The 14,366-nt window shown below is 42.3% G+C and overlaps 7 protein-coding genes across 7 annotated transcripts; 3 read left to right on the forward strand and 4 right to left on the reverse strand.

The window, feature by feature from the left end:
• Nucleotide 1: 1 nt before the first annotated feature.
• Nucleotides 2-2,050, reverse strand: HPODL_00214 (Para-aminobenzoate (PABA) synthase; the record flags this gene model as incomplete). The annotated part of the gene is made up of 1 exon (XM_014080158.1): nt 2-2,050. One exon carries the CDS (start codon nt 2,048-2,050, stop codon nt 2-4), a length of 2,049 nt encoding a protein of 682 aa, XP_013935633.1.
• A 511-nt stretch (nt 2,051-2,561) lies between these two features.
• On the reverse strand, nt 2,562-3,764 carry HPODL_00215 (Cellular protein; the record flags this gene model as incomplete). The annotated part of the gene is made up of 1 exon (XM_014080159.1): nt 2,562-3,764. One exon carries the CDS (start codon nt 3,762-3,764, stop codon nt 2,562-2,564), a length of 1,203 nt encoding a protein of 400 aa, XP_013935634.1.
• A 119-nt stretch (nt 3,765-3,883) lies between these two features.
• Nucleotides 3,884-4,717, forward strand: HPODL_00216 (uncharacterized protein; the record flags this gene model as incomplete). Its single annotated transcript, XM_014080160.1, has 1 exon — nt 3,884-4,717. The coding sequence occupies one exon, from the start codon at nt 3,884-3,886 to the stop codon at nt 4,715-4,717; it is 834 nt and encodes a 277-aa protein (XP_013935635.1).
• A 1-nt stretch (nt 4,718) lies between these two features.
• Nucleotides 4,719-7,178, reverse strand: HPODL_00217 (Subunit of a heterodimeric peroxisomal ATP-binding cassette transporter complex (Pxa1p-Pxa2p); the record flags this gene model as incomplete). The annotated part of the gene is made up of 1 exon (XM_014080161.1): nt 4,719-7,178. The coding sequence occupies one exon, from the start codon at nt 7,176-7,178 to the stop codon at nt 4,719-4,721; it is 2,460 nt and encodes an 819-aa protein (XP_013935636.1).
• A 360-nt stretch (nt 7,179-7,538) lies between these two features.
• Nucleotides 7,539-8,132, forward strand: HPODL_00218 (uncharacterized protein; the record flags this gene model as incomplete). Its single annotated transcript, XM_014080162.1, has 1 exon — nt 7,539-8,132. The coding sequence occupies one exon, from the start codon at nt 7,539-7,541 to the stop codon at nt 8,130-8,132; it is 594 nt and encodes a 197-aa protein (XP_013935637.1).
• A 92-nt stretch (nt 8,133-8,224) lies between these two features.
• On the reverse strand, nt 8,225-10,429 carry HPODL_00219 (X-Pro aminopeptidase; the record flags this gene model as incomplete). The annotated part of the gene is made up of 1 exon (XM_014080163.1): nt 8,225-10,429. One exon carries the CDS (start codon nt 10,427-10,429, stop codon nt 8,225-8,227), a length of 2,205 nt encoding a protein of 734 aa, XP_013935638.1.
• Nucleotides 10,430-11,493: 1,064 nt separating this feature from the next.
• Nucleotides 11,494-14,346, forward strand: HPODL_00220 (uncharacterized protein; the record flags this gene model as incomplete). Its single annotated transcript, XM_014080164.1, has 1 exon — nt 11,494-14,346. The coding sequence occupies one exon, from the start codon at nt 11,494-11,496 to the stop codon at nt 14,344-14,346; it is 2,853 nt and encodes a 950-aa protein (XP_013935639.1).
• Between the last annotated feature and the right edge of the window lie 20 nt (nt 14,347-14,366).

Here is a 14,366-nt window from a genome sequence, read left to right on the forward strand (position 1 = left end):
ATTAGTTAAATATTTTCAAGACACTATCCAGTTTCAGGTTCAACTCATCCCATTCGCCCTCGCAAGTGCTTAGGACTGTAATTGCTCCGCCAGCACCGCATCTGAAACATCTGGTCGTCTCTGTTGAGCAAAGATCGTCTTCGTAGTTAAACAGCGAACGAATAACCACGCTCCAGTCGGCATGGTTATTCACAGACCAGTATCCGCATACTCCAGAATACAAGCCTCTTGGGATTCTGTCCTCAAGGTCACAAAGAATCTCTACGCTCCGTTTTTTCGGTGCACCTGTCATCGATCCTGGCGGAAGAGAGTGTCTCAATAAATCTATCCCCGAGTAGTTGCTGTTTTGCAGCTGGCCCTCAATAACTGAAACCAGCTGATAAACAGTGTGGTACTCTTCAACGGACATGAGCTTCGTAACCTCGACTGTTTGCAGCATCTGGTAGAGGTCGTGGCGGATCAGGTCCACAATCATGAGGTTTTCTCCGATCTCCTTTGGTATTTTCAGCAGCTCGCAGGCTCTGGCGTAAGTCATTTCTGAGTCCTTTTTCACGGTCCCCTTTATCGGTCTCATCTGAGACAGCACGTTATCCCAGCTGAGAAACCGCTCGGGGGAGGTCGACAGAAGCCTTGCATCCCCAAAATCCAGGTAGCATGAGTATGGGGAGGGATTGTTTTTCACCATACATTTGTATATTTCCCAGGGCGCAATGCTCTTCGCAACGTGTATTTTGGTCTGCCGAGTCAGACATAACTCGTATGAGTCGCCAGTGTGAAGGTACTTTTGGCAGTCATTAAAGCTTTTTTCGTAGCTTTTTTTGTCTGGCTTTTCCACTTTGGCTTTCAGTGAAAATAAAAAGCTGATTTCCTGATAACTTTGCAACCGATCCTTTGCTTGCTGTATCCAATCGTGGTCTCCCGGACGAATAGACACCACAAACGTGTGCATGTCGTTGCTGACAATGAAGCGGTCCACGAAACATAGCCTCGTGCTTGGAGTCGGTCCTACAGTGATTTTGTTCACTGTTAGCGGTACAGATTCCTCGTATGACAAGAATCCAATAAATCCTCCAACAAACGGGCATTTTGCCAGTTCTGGGTCGTCAATTGTGGGCTCGTAATACCGCTGAGACATATGGTTGCAAATATAAGACCACATCGAGTCTGAGTGAGCCTTCGTCTCTCCTTTCCAAGTTCCAACTGACAATCCTGCTTCGCGAGAGTTCCCAACCACCAGGCTCTTCCCTGGCTCGGGCAACCCTATTATAGACCATTCTCCCGGCGATACGGCACTGTTCAGTAAAAGCAGGTCAGAAAATTGCTCGCATGCGGATAGGATGTCGACTTTGGGTAGTTTTTCATACTTGTAGTCGTACTCCGAGGTAGCCTTGAAATGCTTAATTAATGGTTCTGTCTGCAAAAGGTGCGAGTCTTTAATAGGAACGGTTTCTCTTTTTTCGACCAAGGCCCAGAAGTTCGATACAATTTTGCCGCCCATCTCCGAGCAGACGGATTCGGGGTGATACTGGACTCCAAAATGAGGATTCTGGGCGTGTCTGGCTGCCATCAGACATTGATCCTCCGAATAGGCGAGTGGGATAATGTCGTCAGTTACCTTAGAAATATAGATTGAATGGTACCGCACGCTATCGAAAGCAGAATCAAAACCATTGAATAAGGAGTGTTTGTCGACTGGCGTTATTTTGCTGACCTGACCATGGACAGGGTGCTTAAGATACCCCAACGTGCAACCATGCACCAGACATAAACATTGGAAACCGAGGCAAATTCCAAGAATCGGGGTCTTGGGAAAGGATTCAAAGAGATACGGAATGATGCCCACATCTCGCGCAGATTCGGGATTTCCAGGCCCAGGACCAATCACGATAGCATCGACTGATCCAACTAATTTGTCGAGACTCTCCTTCTCACGAGAAAGATCGTATGAATCGTTATGAATTGTCAGCACATGTGCGCCTGTTGCATTTTCAACAAGGTGGCGCAGATTGTACGTGAACGAGTCGTAAGAGTCCACTAGAAGAATAGACATCCAATGAAAGTGCTGTTGAACTAATTTTTTCCACTGCGGCTCGAGGATAAAAAAAAAGTTGGGCGAGCCGCATTTGATGCGAATTATGAGTACTCAAAGCATAGTTAAGACTCTGACGCCGTCTTTTGGCCCCTCTTTTGAGGTCGTTATCACGCTTCCGAGCAGTAGGCCTTCTATAAATGTCCGCAATACAATTCCAATCACAATTCACATAAGCACCGAAGGGTCAAATACTAATTTGGGATGTTACGTATACTCCATCGTTGATACAAGAAAACAAACCAGTACGCCTCATGTATATCAGACTTTGCTTAACAATGCTTCAGAAACTCTCGTGGACCTTGGGAAGCGAATGGGACAGCTTGTGTCCAAAAAATATCACGTCCCCAGCTACATTAGTTTAAGTGGGCAATTTTCACATACGGATTTTATCGTGGTCATTCAGGAAACGCTCGCACTCATGGAGGAGTACTGGCAAAATACGAGTCAATAGAGAAGCTAATATTAATATTTATCCGCGAAAATCCTTGTAAGTCCACTTTTCAGTAAGCTTTGGGGCGTACTTGCGCTTCTGCTTCACAGGCTTTCTGGCCTCAACCTTACCCGAAGACTGTAATGCGCGCATTTGGTCGTACAACAGATTGCCTTCTGGCTTAAGTTTGCGTAAACTATCGCTCAGTTCGTCGCTCAATTTCACTTCCAGCAACCCTTCGACAGGTTGGTGCTTCGTTCCTAGCTTCTTCTTCTCCTTGGCAACTTTATCCTGTTTGGTTCTGACATTACTAGGACTTTCTTTTGATAGCAGCTCAGGTAACGTTTCTAGCTCCTTAATTTTCTGTTTCAACTCCTTCATTTCGGTCTCAAGCTTCATTCTCTCTTTATGTCTCTGTTCCCGATTTCTCTGTGCCTTAGTTTTCTCCTTGTTTTTGACAGCTGGATTTAGCGACAATTTTGTCACGTCACTTGCATCCTCCTCCTCTTCCTCCTCTTGTTCGTCGTCTTCCGGGACCTCATCATCGTCAAAATTCTCAATCAAGTACTGAATTTTCTCTTGGTGCTCCTGCAAAGCTAATTTTTGCTCCTCCTTAGTGCTTTCTTTGAATGATTCCGTCTTGATCAGTTCCTGCCAGCTCTCAAAAGATGGATTATAGGACTTTCCTTCATGAGGAAGGGTTTCCACCTCTCTTACCTTGATGGGAGGCTCCGATAGGGTCTTAGGGGCTTTCGTAGCTGGAGTATAGCTTGCGAGACTTGGACTCTGCTCGCGAGACTCAGGTTCAGACCACACATCATAGATTTTAGTGACCTTAGCCAGCCCCTCATTGCTCACTGCTGCTTGGGCTTTAGTCACGCCTTGAACTTTTCCAGCCAGTTCCATCAATTTATGCACTTCTTTCTTGTCAACTCCCTGAATTTTCCGTTTATGCCTCTCTGTCTCCAGACCTGGCACTTTAGATCGTTGGTTCAAAATTTCTTGCGACTTAAGAAGCTTGACGTTTTCGCGTTTCATCTTCTTCACCACCTTCTCATCAGCTTCATCATCTATGAAAAAAAGGTCTTCAGAATCAATACTATCCAGAGCCTCACCATGTTGAATCAGCTCTTCACGCCTCTGCTCAAGCCCTGACTCAATATCATCTAGATCTATGTTCTTTCTCCATGCTTTCTTAGTTTTCCTTGAGCTCTGTTTTGTCTGTGGTCTATCTACTTGCATGGCTGATAGATCTAAAAATTTATCAAAAAAATTAAAAAATAAAAAAAAATTGCTTCCAAGCGTCGCGTCGATCGAATTCCTGTTAGTGAAATATTTGATAGTTGATCGTTTCAATTTAAATGACTACGTTGATTTTACTTCCCTGTCATTCCGTGTTTGTTGCCGCAGCAACTAGTGACCCTTGCCAAATTCAATTGGAACCCCAGAGTGACGGACCTGGATGTAACCAGTGCGACTGGATCCTAGCTCCATTTCAGTACGAAGCCAATGACCACCTCTCTTTCGTGGAACATATCCATAAAGCATTTGAGCTCTTGAATGCAGATTCGGACGCACGGCTGGTTATATCTGGAGGATTCACCAAAGATGGAGTGAGCATATCCGAAAGTGATAGTTATTTACAAGTTGGGCGACTGAGAGGCCTAATTACCGAACAAAACAAAGACAGAATATATCTAGATGAGTATGCCCGTGACTCCTATGAAAATTTACTTCTCTCTATTGCTCTTTTCCGTAAACACACCGGAAAATTTCCACAAAGAACCCAAATCGTTGGTTTTGAATTTAAAAGATACAGATTTTTGGAGTTGCATGCTAAAGTTCTGAAACTAGAACATGTCGAATACTTTGGAATAGGACCCAATTATCCCGATGCTGCAACTCTTCAAATTCCGGAGCATGAATGGCAAACCAGACGTAAGTGCTACTTTGATGATCTTCATTTTAGCGAAAAGAAATTTGCAACCGATTTGTTCGAACAAGACTGGTTTGGCTGCATTGGATCTAAACTATACCAAAAAAAAGTTTCTAGGGATCCATTGAAACGCGGCAACGGTAAAAAGTTTTATTCACAAGATACAGAGCCTATCCTTAATGCATTTCTAAGTTTTGAGCAACTTACTTTCCCTGAAGCAAAAGCCTTATACGATAGTTTAGGGCCTTTTCCGTGGTAGCTTAATCTTCGGGACCACTTAATAGATTAAGCAGTTCTTGTTTCCTCTCTATGGCTTTATCCATTTGCTCAAGTTCTGCTTTCAGGAATGCTATCTCTTTGTCCATGCTTTCAAATGTTTTCAGGCCATCGTCTACCCTTTCGAACTCATAATTGTCAACGTCATTCAGGCGGAGGACATAATCGTGGTACTTGATCAAAGTCTCGCGGTGGCTGATGGTGATGAAAGTGAATTTCTTAGCTTTCATCATCTCGAAAATTGCATCCTCATAGTCATAGGATATCGCATTTGTTGGCTCATCAAGAATCACGAACTTCTTTTGATGAAACAGCACTCTCGCCATTATCAATTTTTGACGTTCACCTCCGCTGAGCAATGTATGCCAGCTTTTCTTACCGTCTCCTAAGCCGACATTGGAATTGTATATCTTGACACTTTTACCGTTGACGATTAACTCATCGGTCATGATGGTTGCAGTTTCATTTGGATGGTAATCAAGGTTTCCGAATCTTTCTAACAAATACCCGAGCCCCACTTCATTCAAATAGGTTATCAGTTGATGATCTGTGTATCCCTTTTCAATCATTTGCAAGTGGTTTAGGGGATATATTATTTGATCTCGCAAGGAACCATTGATGAAGTAAGATTTTTGCGAAACATACATTATTTCGTTAGGCGCAGGTTTTGACAGAAGTCCACGATATAGCGGCCATAGCTCCGAAATGATACGCATAATGGATGTTTTTCCAATTCCATTTTTGCCCAAAATCAACAACGTTTCGCCCAGATTTATTTTGAAGTTCAAGCTACTCAACAATTTGGTGCCGTTGATTCCTTCTGCAGATGGCACTATCACTGGAATGTGTTCAAAACGGAGACCAGGATACGATGTCTGAATTGTTCCGTTGATTCCAATGTGGGAGCTGGAAGGAACACGCAATCTCGAAGTGAATGATGTGAGCTTCAGTTGAGAGCCGAACCCGTTATATGCAATTCCATACTGGAAATTGTGATCATGAACTTGATGCAAATTGAGTAGCAAAGTGAAAATGCGATCTGTTACTCCACTCAAGCTACTGATGTCTTTGATAGAATACATCAAACGAGATCCAGCATCAGCCATGTTTAGCATCAATCTCTTATTCACAATGAAACCCTTGATGCTGTCTGAGTCTGCTGAGTTGTAGTTTAGCAAAATAGGGAAACTGGAAAAGAAATAGCCAAAGGCGGGCCAAGCATATCTTAGAATATACTCCTCCAAAAGTCCATAGTGGAACTTTGCGTTGATCTCCAAATTTGAATGCGACAGAAGATTGTTGAATATTTTGTGGACTTTGCTTTTTTCGATCTTAATTCCTTTATAGAACGAGATTTCCTCGCAGTTATTGATTAGGTTCAGATTGTAGTTGTAATATATCCCTTCTAAGTGGGTCTTTGTTTTCCAAATTTTGCTGAAGTTGGGTGAGTGGCGCTTCAAAAACCATCCGGTCAGAAAATAGCACATCAGAATTCCAGAAATGCCTGCGCTACCAATGTTGTCGCGTAGATAGATGGCAAAAAAAATCAGATCAACAGTTGGCTTGCCAACATTTAAGAACATGGATGTCAACGAGTCGCTAAACTTCTTGATGTCTTCCGTTAGGTATTGATCAACGTAGTTGAAATCCATCTTATAAACATCAGACTGATTCTGGTTGAATTGTAGCTTATAATACACCATTCTAGGGTCCATGTACAAGTCATGGCAATATCTGACAAGATTGGTCCGGAAATTGAGAGCAAGACGGTGTGTTAGAAACTTGATTCCAGAATTTATGTATGAAGCAGGGAATGCAAACAAGAACCAGTATATGATGCCTCGCAAGAACGCTTTTCCTCGGAGCCCTATGAGATCTTTCACTATTTGTCCATCTAGCCTTGTAACCAGTAAGCTCATCCAGGTTCGTGCAACCAGACAAAGTAACTGTCCAACGAGGATCGTGCTATTTGGATGCAAGACTTTTGGAATAAGAACATGTCGCCAAATAATGTATAGCTTTTTGAGGAACTTGGACTCGACCACGCTGTCGGTCATATCGCTAAACTCCGTGTCGCGAAGGAACTTTTTGAAAACTAGTTTGTCGTGTTCATATTTATCTGGATTTGTGCGATCTATTTTCACCTTTAAATTGTTGTTCTTGTAAGGAACGTTGATGATCCGATAATCGGAACCTTTTTTGTAAAAGTTCCGTTTTGAAAGATCCAACTGACTCCTTTGAAGTGACTTCAGCTTGAAATAGTTGATCAACTTGACCACATTATATATAAGCATGAAAATAGAGCTGGAGGAGATGGATAGCAGGAAGAGCAACACCGGTTTTGAGTTCAAACTGATGTTCAGGAACTTCAAGGCACGGCTGTTATTCCACAAAAGCCTTGACAGGCTCTGCTTCACCGATGCCTTCGTAATATCTAAACTCATTGCTCACAACTTGAAGATTCTCCGCTCGTTATATACTTGCGTATGCAATCACATGCCAACGGGAGCGTTTATGGCTTATGTAATCCGGGGTAGTGAGGAGAACTGCGCAAAATCAAAGGTGTCCATGAGTGTATTTTGGCAGACTCCAAAGGCAAAATGGTCTGTTTGATATTCAGGCAGATTGGTCTTGTCCCCTCTAGTGTAATACCAACCCCATTTATAAGAATTGGGATTTGCAGCCAATGATAGCCCGATAAACTGTAATCCTCACTGTTTTTTTACGGTGCACGGGTGTCCCCCAGGAGGTCATCCTTTAAATTTGCGCACCTGGAAAATAATGATGTAATTTAAATTTTCCCGATGATTCTCAATAGACTTTCAATGGCCTCGAGAACGCCATTAAGGATGCCCGTGGCTTCTCTGATGGCCAGAAATTCTGTTCTACAGCAATTCAGACTGACGCACCAACAAAATTCGCACCAAACGCAGCTAGATGACGACTCAAATAATGACTTTATGGCCACCAACAAGTGGTCAAAGCATTCTTTGCCTGATAAAAGCCTACCGCCTCCGCCAGCTTTAGAGCCTTTGAAACCCAAAAAAAGAAGAAGAAGGCAGCTCAAACCGCTCAAATCCGTGATTACGCTTACGCCTAACGCTATACTTCATTTGAAGCAATTAATGCAACAGCCTGACCCAAAGCTCATACGAATTAGTGTGCGGAACCGCGGTTGTTCGGGGCTGTCATATCACTTGGAGTATGTTTCGCATCCGGAGAAGTTTGACGAGCAAGTGGAGCAAGACGGTGTAAAGGTGTTGATTGATTCCAAAGCGTTGTTTAGCATTATCGGATCCGAAATGGACTGGATAGACGATAAGTTGAGTTCGAAATTTGTTTTCAAAAATCCAAACAGCAAAGGTAGCTGCGGATGTGGAGAATCGTTCATGGTGTAGACGGCGACATAGGATCATTTATTTATTTACATTCGATGCATTAATCAAATTCAATTACTCATTACTTTATTATATCTTTTGGGTTCTACCAATCAAAGTGGCTTACATTCTTTTTTAAGCCAGTTGTACTCGAGGCTCTTCTTCGGTAGTCTGGATTCGTAAAGTTGCCAGATCTTCTGATGATAATTGTTAATGTACTGCTTTTCCTCTGGCGAAAGCATTTTGACGTCAATTAGTCTCCGGCAGTACGGAACGGTAGTCACCGTTTCAAACTCCAAAAATTGTTTACCGTCAAGAGATGTTTTGTTGCTCTTCTTAACAAAGAACATGTTCTCGATGCGAATACCGTACTCTCCAGGTTTGTAGTAGCCAGGTTCATTGGATATAAGGTGACCAGGAGTCAAAGGTGTGGAGTTATATTGTGGCCTGTAGCCAATGCCAACGCCCATCGAATGCACAGGTCCATAAGAATCAACTCCATGGCCTGTTCCGTGTTCATAATCCAAGCCGTGTTGCCACAAAAACTGTCTTGCAATGCTGTCAACCTGGTAGCCAGTATAGCCTTGGGGGAAAACCAACTTGGCCAGTGCTATGTGGCCTTTCAAAACCAAAGTATAGTTCTTGATTTCCTCCTCAGAAGGGCTTTTGAAGTGGAGAGTACGCGTTGTGTCGGTAGTTCCATCCAAAAACTGGGCTCCCGAGTCACATAGATATATTTTGTTTGGGTTTATTATGGTGCTGGTTTCTCTTTTTGGTGTATAGTGAATGATGGCAGCGTTGGACCCTGTAGATGAAATAGTCTCAAATGATGGTCCCTTGAAATTGTCCAACTGAGATCTAAATTCAAGCAGCTTCATTCCTCCCTCATATTCGGACACAAATTCGTCCTTATTGATGAGCTGATCTTCTAGCCAAGCGAAATATTTGATCAGTGCCATGCCATCTTTCATTTGTGCATTCTTTTGGTTTTTGAGCTCGACTTCGTTCTTCACTTCCTTCATTTCAGCGATTGGAGAGTCAATTTCTAGGAAATTCTTAGCAATAATGCAGTTCACCATTTTCCAGGAAGCCTCTTTGGTAAGCAAAATTTTGGCTCCTTGAGAATTGAGCTCAGAGGCAAGCTTTCTGATGTCCGACCATATATCTTCGTAATTTTTGATTTGACAGTTGATAGATTCCAAATAAGTTTTCAGCGTGTCAGAACTGACAGACGAACTGTTCGAGTACAACGTGAGCTTGTCCTTTTCAATAATCAGGTAACTGTAGAATAGTGGATTGAAATCAATGTCCTTTCCTCTCAAGTTCAGCAGCCACGCAATTTGGTCCAGTGCAGATAAAATTAGGGTGGAAGAGCCATATTTGTTGAAATACAACTGCAATCTTTCCATCTTCGACTGGGTACTCTCTCCGGTGTATTCAAGTCCCAATGGAACAATCTCGTTGAATTGTCTTAGCGGCATTTCCTCAAATAGTGACCAGATTTTATCGATCAAGTTTTCGCGCACAGGAACTATCTTGACCTTATCTGTGTTTTTCTGCGACACTAACGATTCAAGAGTCTTGATTTCTGAATAAGTGAACAGTGTAGGGTCAACGCCAATTTTAATTGTCTCACCTGAATCACGAGCCATTTGGACAGCATGTTCAACTGTCCATTCCTCCCAACTAGGCTCTCCTGGAAGTCCTTGTTTCAACAGTTGCCAGTTGAAATCTAGTTCGTTGGCAGCTTGAATGAAATAGCGTCCATCTGTTGCTAAAGCAGAAAGCCCCTCTGGGGTTTCATTCATGCATGTGACATCCCTAGTAACAACCGCCACACCTGAAGAACCTCCAAACCCACTGATGAAAGCTCTTCTTTGGTCAGGTGGGGAAGTGTACTCTGATTGATGGGCGTCTGCCGAAGGAATGACATAAATGGCAATGTCGTGCAGTTTCATCTCCACCCTCAGTTTCTCGAGTCTCAAAGAGGTATTTATTTCCTTGGTAGAACACTTTGAGTCGATTGTATAAAGAGAATCTCCCGTGCGCCTTCTTGGAGACAAACCTGGAGAGGAGCCTCCACTCTGGCTTGCCTTTAAACTATTAGTGCGGTTGATGTTGATACGCTTGAGGTAAACAGATGAGCGTCTCCCTTGACGGCTCAAAAGACCCGGAGAACAAGTGCAATTTGAGCAAGGTCTATTTGAGGTACCGAAGCGCCCCTGCCCAGACACTTGCTTCATTGTAGTTGCGCCCGGCGTTCCATTATTTGAAATAAGGGAGAACATCGATGGCTTGGGGTTCATAGTCTGTGACATTTTCAAATACCAAGTCTTAATTGATTGTGATGTTTTTGAACTTGATGGTGCTTAAATAAAGGTACAATAAAACCTGTTCTGATTAAAAAACGTCAAAGAATATTCTTCTTATTTTAATTCCAATTGAATATTCTATCAGCTTACTTTATCTCGCAAACGCTACACCCCTACACCAACTCAATTCTATCTGGCACTGTGGCAGATTTGAAACACTATTGGACAATCTGTCCTAGTTTCTCAAATTAACGGCGATGTTTGCATGCTCGACAATAGCATAGCGGCGAGTGCCACCTCCCTTTGTCATTCAGGAGCTTTAACAATAGCAACACTTTTCCTAAAAGCCAATAGTTATGTAAGCAAAAAAAAATTTTCGCCCTTGCTTCGCACTATAAATACGGCCCTAAGGTCGCCCAAATAGTTTTTTTTTTCTTCGTCGACGTACTTCATAGGATCATTTCTATAGGTCACGTCTCTCTTTGACTCTTCAAAAGAGCCACTGAATCCAACTTGGTTGATGAGGTAGATACCTTTGTGTCCTAGAGTGAGAAAAGCTAGCTTGACCACGATCCTTAGTGGTCTGGTCATCTACTATATGCCTTGTTTATCAAGGAGCGATGATCTCGATCCATCACACGTACTTCTTCGGAAGGGGTGTTTTGGATGGACGCAAATGGCTGTCTGACAAGTTACATTAACTTTTGTTTACATTTGTTAATGTGATTTGTAGAAACTCTCTATGTTGGGTCGACCGTGTATAAAAACTGTGTATAGCTTTTATACTAAAAAAAAATTTGAGTGAAAAATTATAGCGTAAAATGTAGTAGGTATTATATTCGAATATAATTATTTCCAAATCAAATTAATTTCTTGTTATATGAATGTTTATCCGGAGGAGGAGATCGTTGCGGTATGTATACTCTTTTGTGGAAGAAACTAATATCTAGTTGGTCGATGCGTTGTACAGCTCGTCTACCGACGTAATTGAGATCCAGAAAAGGCTACAAGAATATCAAAAATCCGAGTATGGATGGACAATGGCTCACCGATTGTTGAAACATCCGTCGATGAATTGCAAGTTTTTTGGTGCTCTCACATACACTGTCAATCTCAATTTGCATATCGGAGAGCTAGCTAAGAATGAAAACGAACAACAGCTTAATCAAATTCGAATTACTCTGCTGGATCAGGTTCTGCAGCTGATCAATGATGGTGCTGTTCTACATAGTGGCATGTTTGTGATCAAAAAAATGCTGTCCAACCTCTCCTTGTTGTTTATGAATAGCAGTCGAACATGGACCAATCCTCTATTAACGTTAATCAACTGCGTCGTTTTGGACCGAGTCTCTGACTCTAATATCGCTAATGACCAGATTGATAAGGCCTTGAGCAGCCTTCCGTTCTCAAAGATATATGTCCTTTTGATTTTCGCCCAAATCTTAGCGGAGGAGTTAGTCAAGAAAGAAGCGACCAACGTGTCCAATGTACAAACACATAATTTAGTCCATGAGCATTTATTTCCAACAGTTCAAAAGTTGATGACATCTCTCCTTAATTTATCGCCCGAACGAAAGCTCATAGATACATGGCTTGACTGTCTTGCTTCGTGGGTGGGGTATGCCTCAAAGGCTGAGTTTGACTCCACAGAACGCTATGATTTAATAGGACTTCTTTCAATATGTATTTCGCTCGTCACCAGCACAGATTACGCCATCTCACAAAAGGCCATTGAGACTTTGAGCGAGGCCTTAGAAACAAACGCTACATTTTTCAATAGTCAACTTAAAGCGGACTTGCTATCGATGCTATTCGGCGAAGTTGGAGTTCAATATGTGAGATACTTTAGTTCCCAACAAGACGAGAAAAGCGTGGCGGACTTTGCGAGGTTGATCATCGCGTTTTTGGATACGGATCTCAATTCATTGGTTCTTAAACTGAATAACGATGAGAATGCTTATATTTTCGATTTCCTGGTTGTCCTCACAGACTATCCCGGGACTCCCATAGAGGAGGAGTCTGTTTCCAGAGAGTTCGCTGATTTCTGGCTTCGCTTTGCAGACTACTGTATATGTGAGGATACGACCCTTCAAACGCTTCTGAATGATAAGCCAGGTGGCCACGAGGCTCTTTCTGAAAAAATCAAAGCCCTTTTTGAAAGAGTCACTCAGATATACTGGAAAAAAGCCCATGTCCCGGAAGATAAAGAAGACTTTTCGCAGTACAAGCAAGAATTCGCTCTTTATAGAAGAGATATCGGAGATCTGTTTGAGTCTGTGTATCCATTGGTTAAACTTCCACTGATAATCAATCTTCTAATGACCATAGAAAGAAGTATACAAACAGGGAAGCTGGAGGACATTGAGCCATCTTTGTATCTCGTGACTTGCATTTCCAAGGATTTTGGGGATGGAGAGGTGGACCCTCAATTGGTTCAACACTTGAGTGCAATATTAGATGCAAATCTTTTACCTATCGTTTTGCAAGCGAAGACTGGTCGTTTCAGGTATCTTGTTAGCACCACTATTCAATTCTTTTCAAGCGCAGACTGGTTTTACAAAATAGAAGCCGGAACCAAGTACCTACCTCAGATATTGAGCTTCTTATTTGACTGCATGACCAATACAAATATATATCAGCTTTCCAGCTCAAAGGCTATCTCGAGTATTTGCAGTCAATGCAGGTACTCTCTGATTGAATTTTTGCCTAGTTTCGAGACCATTATCACGGAGATGATCAATAACACAACAATCGATCCCGTTGTTAGGCAACGTATAATTAACGCATATGCTTCTATAATAGAAGGTGTGAAAGATCCCGTGGTTCAAGGTGAAAATCTTTTTAAGCTATTTGACCTCTTGGACAAAAAATCATTGTCTGTATTTGCAGGACTGGCCACTGCTAATGCAGAAGAGCGCGAAAAAATGGTTGATTATCTGACAAGCTTGATCAGCTCTGTCAGTGCCGTTGGGAGAGGCATGCAGCTACCAGACGAAGTGGAAGGGTATTATACACAGGACCAAGAGTCGAAAGTGCGTGAATATTGGACGACGGATCCTTTGGGAATACATTCCAAACTACTAACAATCATTACAAATTTCACGATGACCAACGAAGTTTTATCTGAAAACTACCAGATAATTGAGGAGGCTGTCAATTTGTTCAAATGTGGGCTCACAGAACCACTTCCTGGGCCTTTTGTGTTTGACTGTGCTACCATTTTACAGTTTATTGTGACTAAGTTCAACTCATTGAAAAAGTCCCATGCATATCCTCTTTTATACTCCTTGTTGAACTCGGTGGTCACAGCGCACTACAGGACTCTGGACCTAGAGGCTCTACATGGAGCGATCAACACTATTTTTCTATCAAAACTCCCAGTCATTGAAGACGATCCAGATCTTGTTCAATCAAGTCTCAATCTTTTCAGCACGATGCTCACTACCAGGCCTTCTTTGTTACTTTCGAATGAGAAACTGCTCATGACCCTGTTGGAGTTTGCGTTCAGACATTTGGGATCAAATGAGCGATTTGTTCTGAAAGCATTGGAAAAGTTTTGGACAAGATTCATCACTTTGAGAAAGGGGGATAGGCAGGACACGGTGATGGTCAAAAGATTGTTCAATGAAACCGAGCTGGGCTACGTGCTGACTTTCAATGTGCTGAAGTATATGTTTGCTACGCAGAGATCCAATTTAGAGACTTTCATTGAGATCATAAAACAACTCGTGGCCAAATATCCTTTGATGATGAACAAATGGCTACAGGAAGCATTTCCAAAGCTCAACGAGGAAAGAGAAAAAAAGATCCAAAACTGGGAGATTTTTGTGAAGAAAATCATGCTTACTAGAGGTACCAGAAGTGCAAATGATCTGATCAAAGACTTTTGGCTGGAGGTAAACGGGCTGATCAATTATAACTAATTCATTTAACGGTAAGCGAA

The sequence above is a fragment of the Ogataea parapolymorpha genome, chromosome III, assembly GCF_000187245.1.
Source record: "Ogataea parapolymorpha DL-1 chromosome III, whole genome shotgun sequence".
Taxonomy (NCBI): Eukaryota; Fungi; Ascomycota; class Pichiomycetes; order Pichiales; family Pichiaceae; genus Ogataea; species Ogataea parapolymorpha.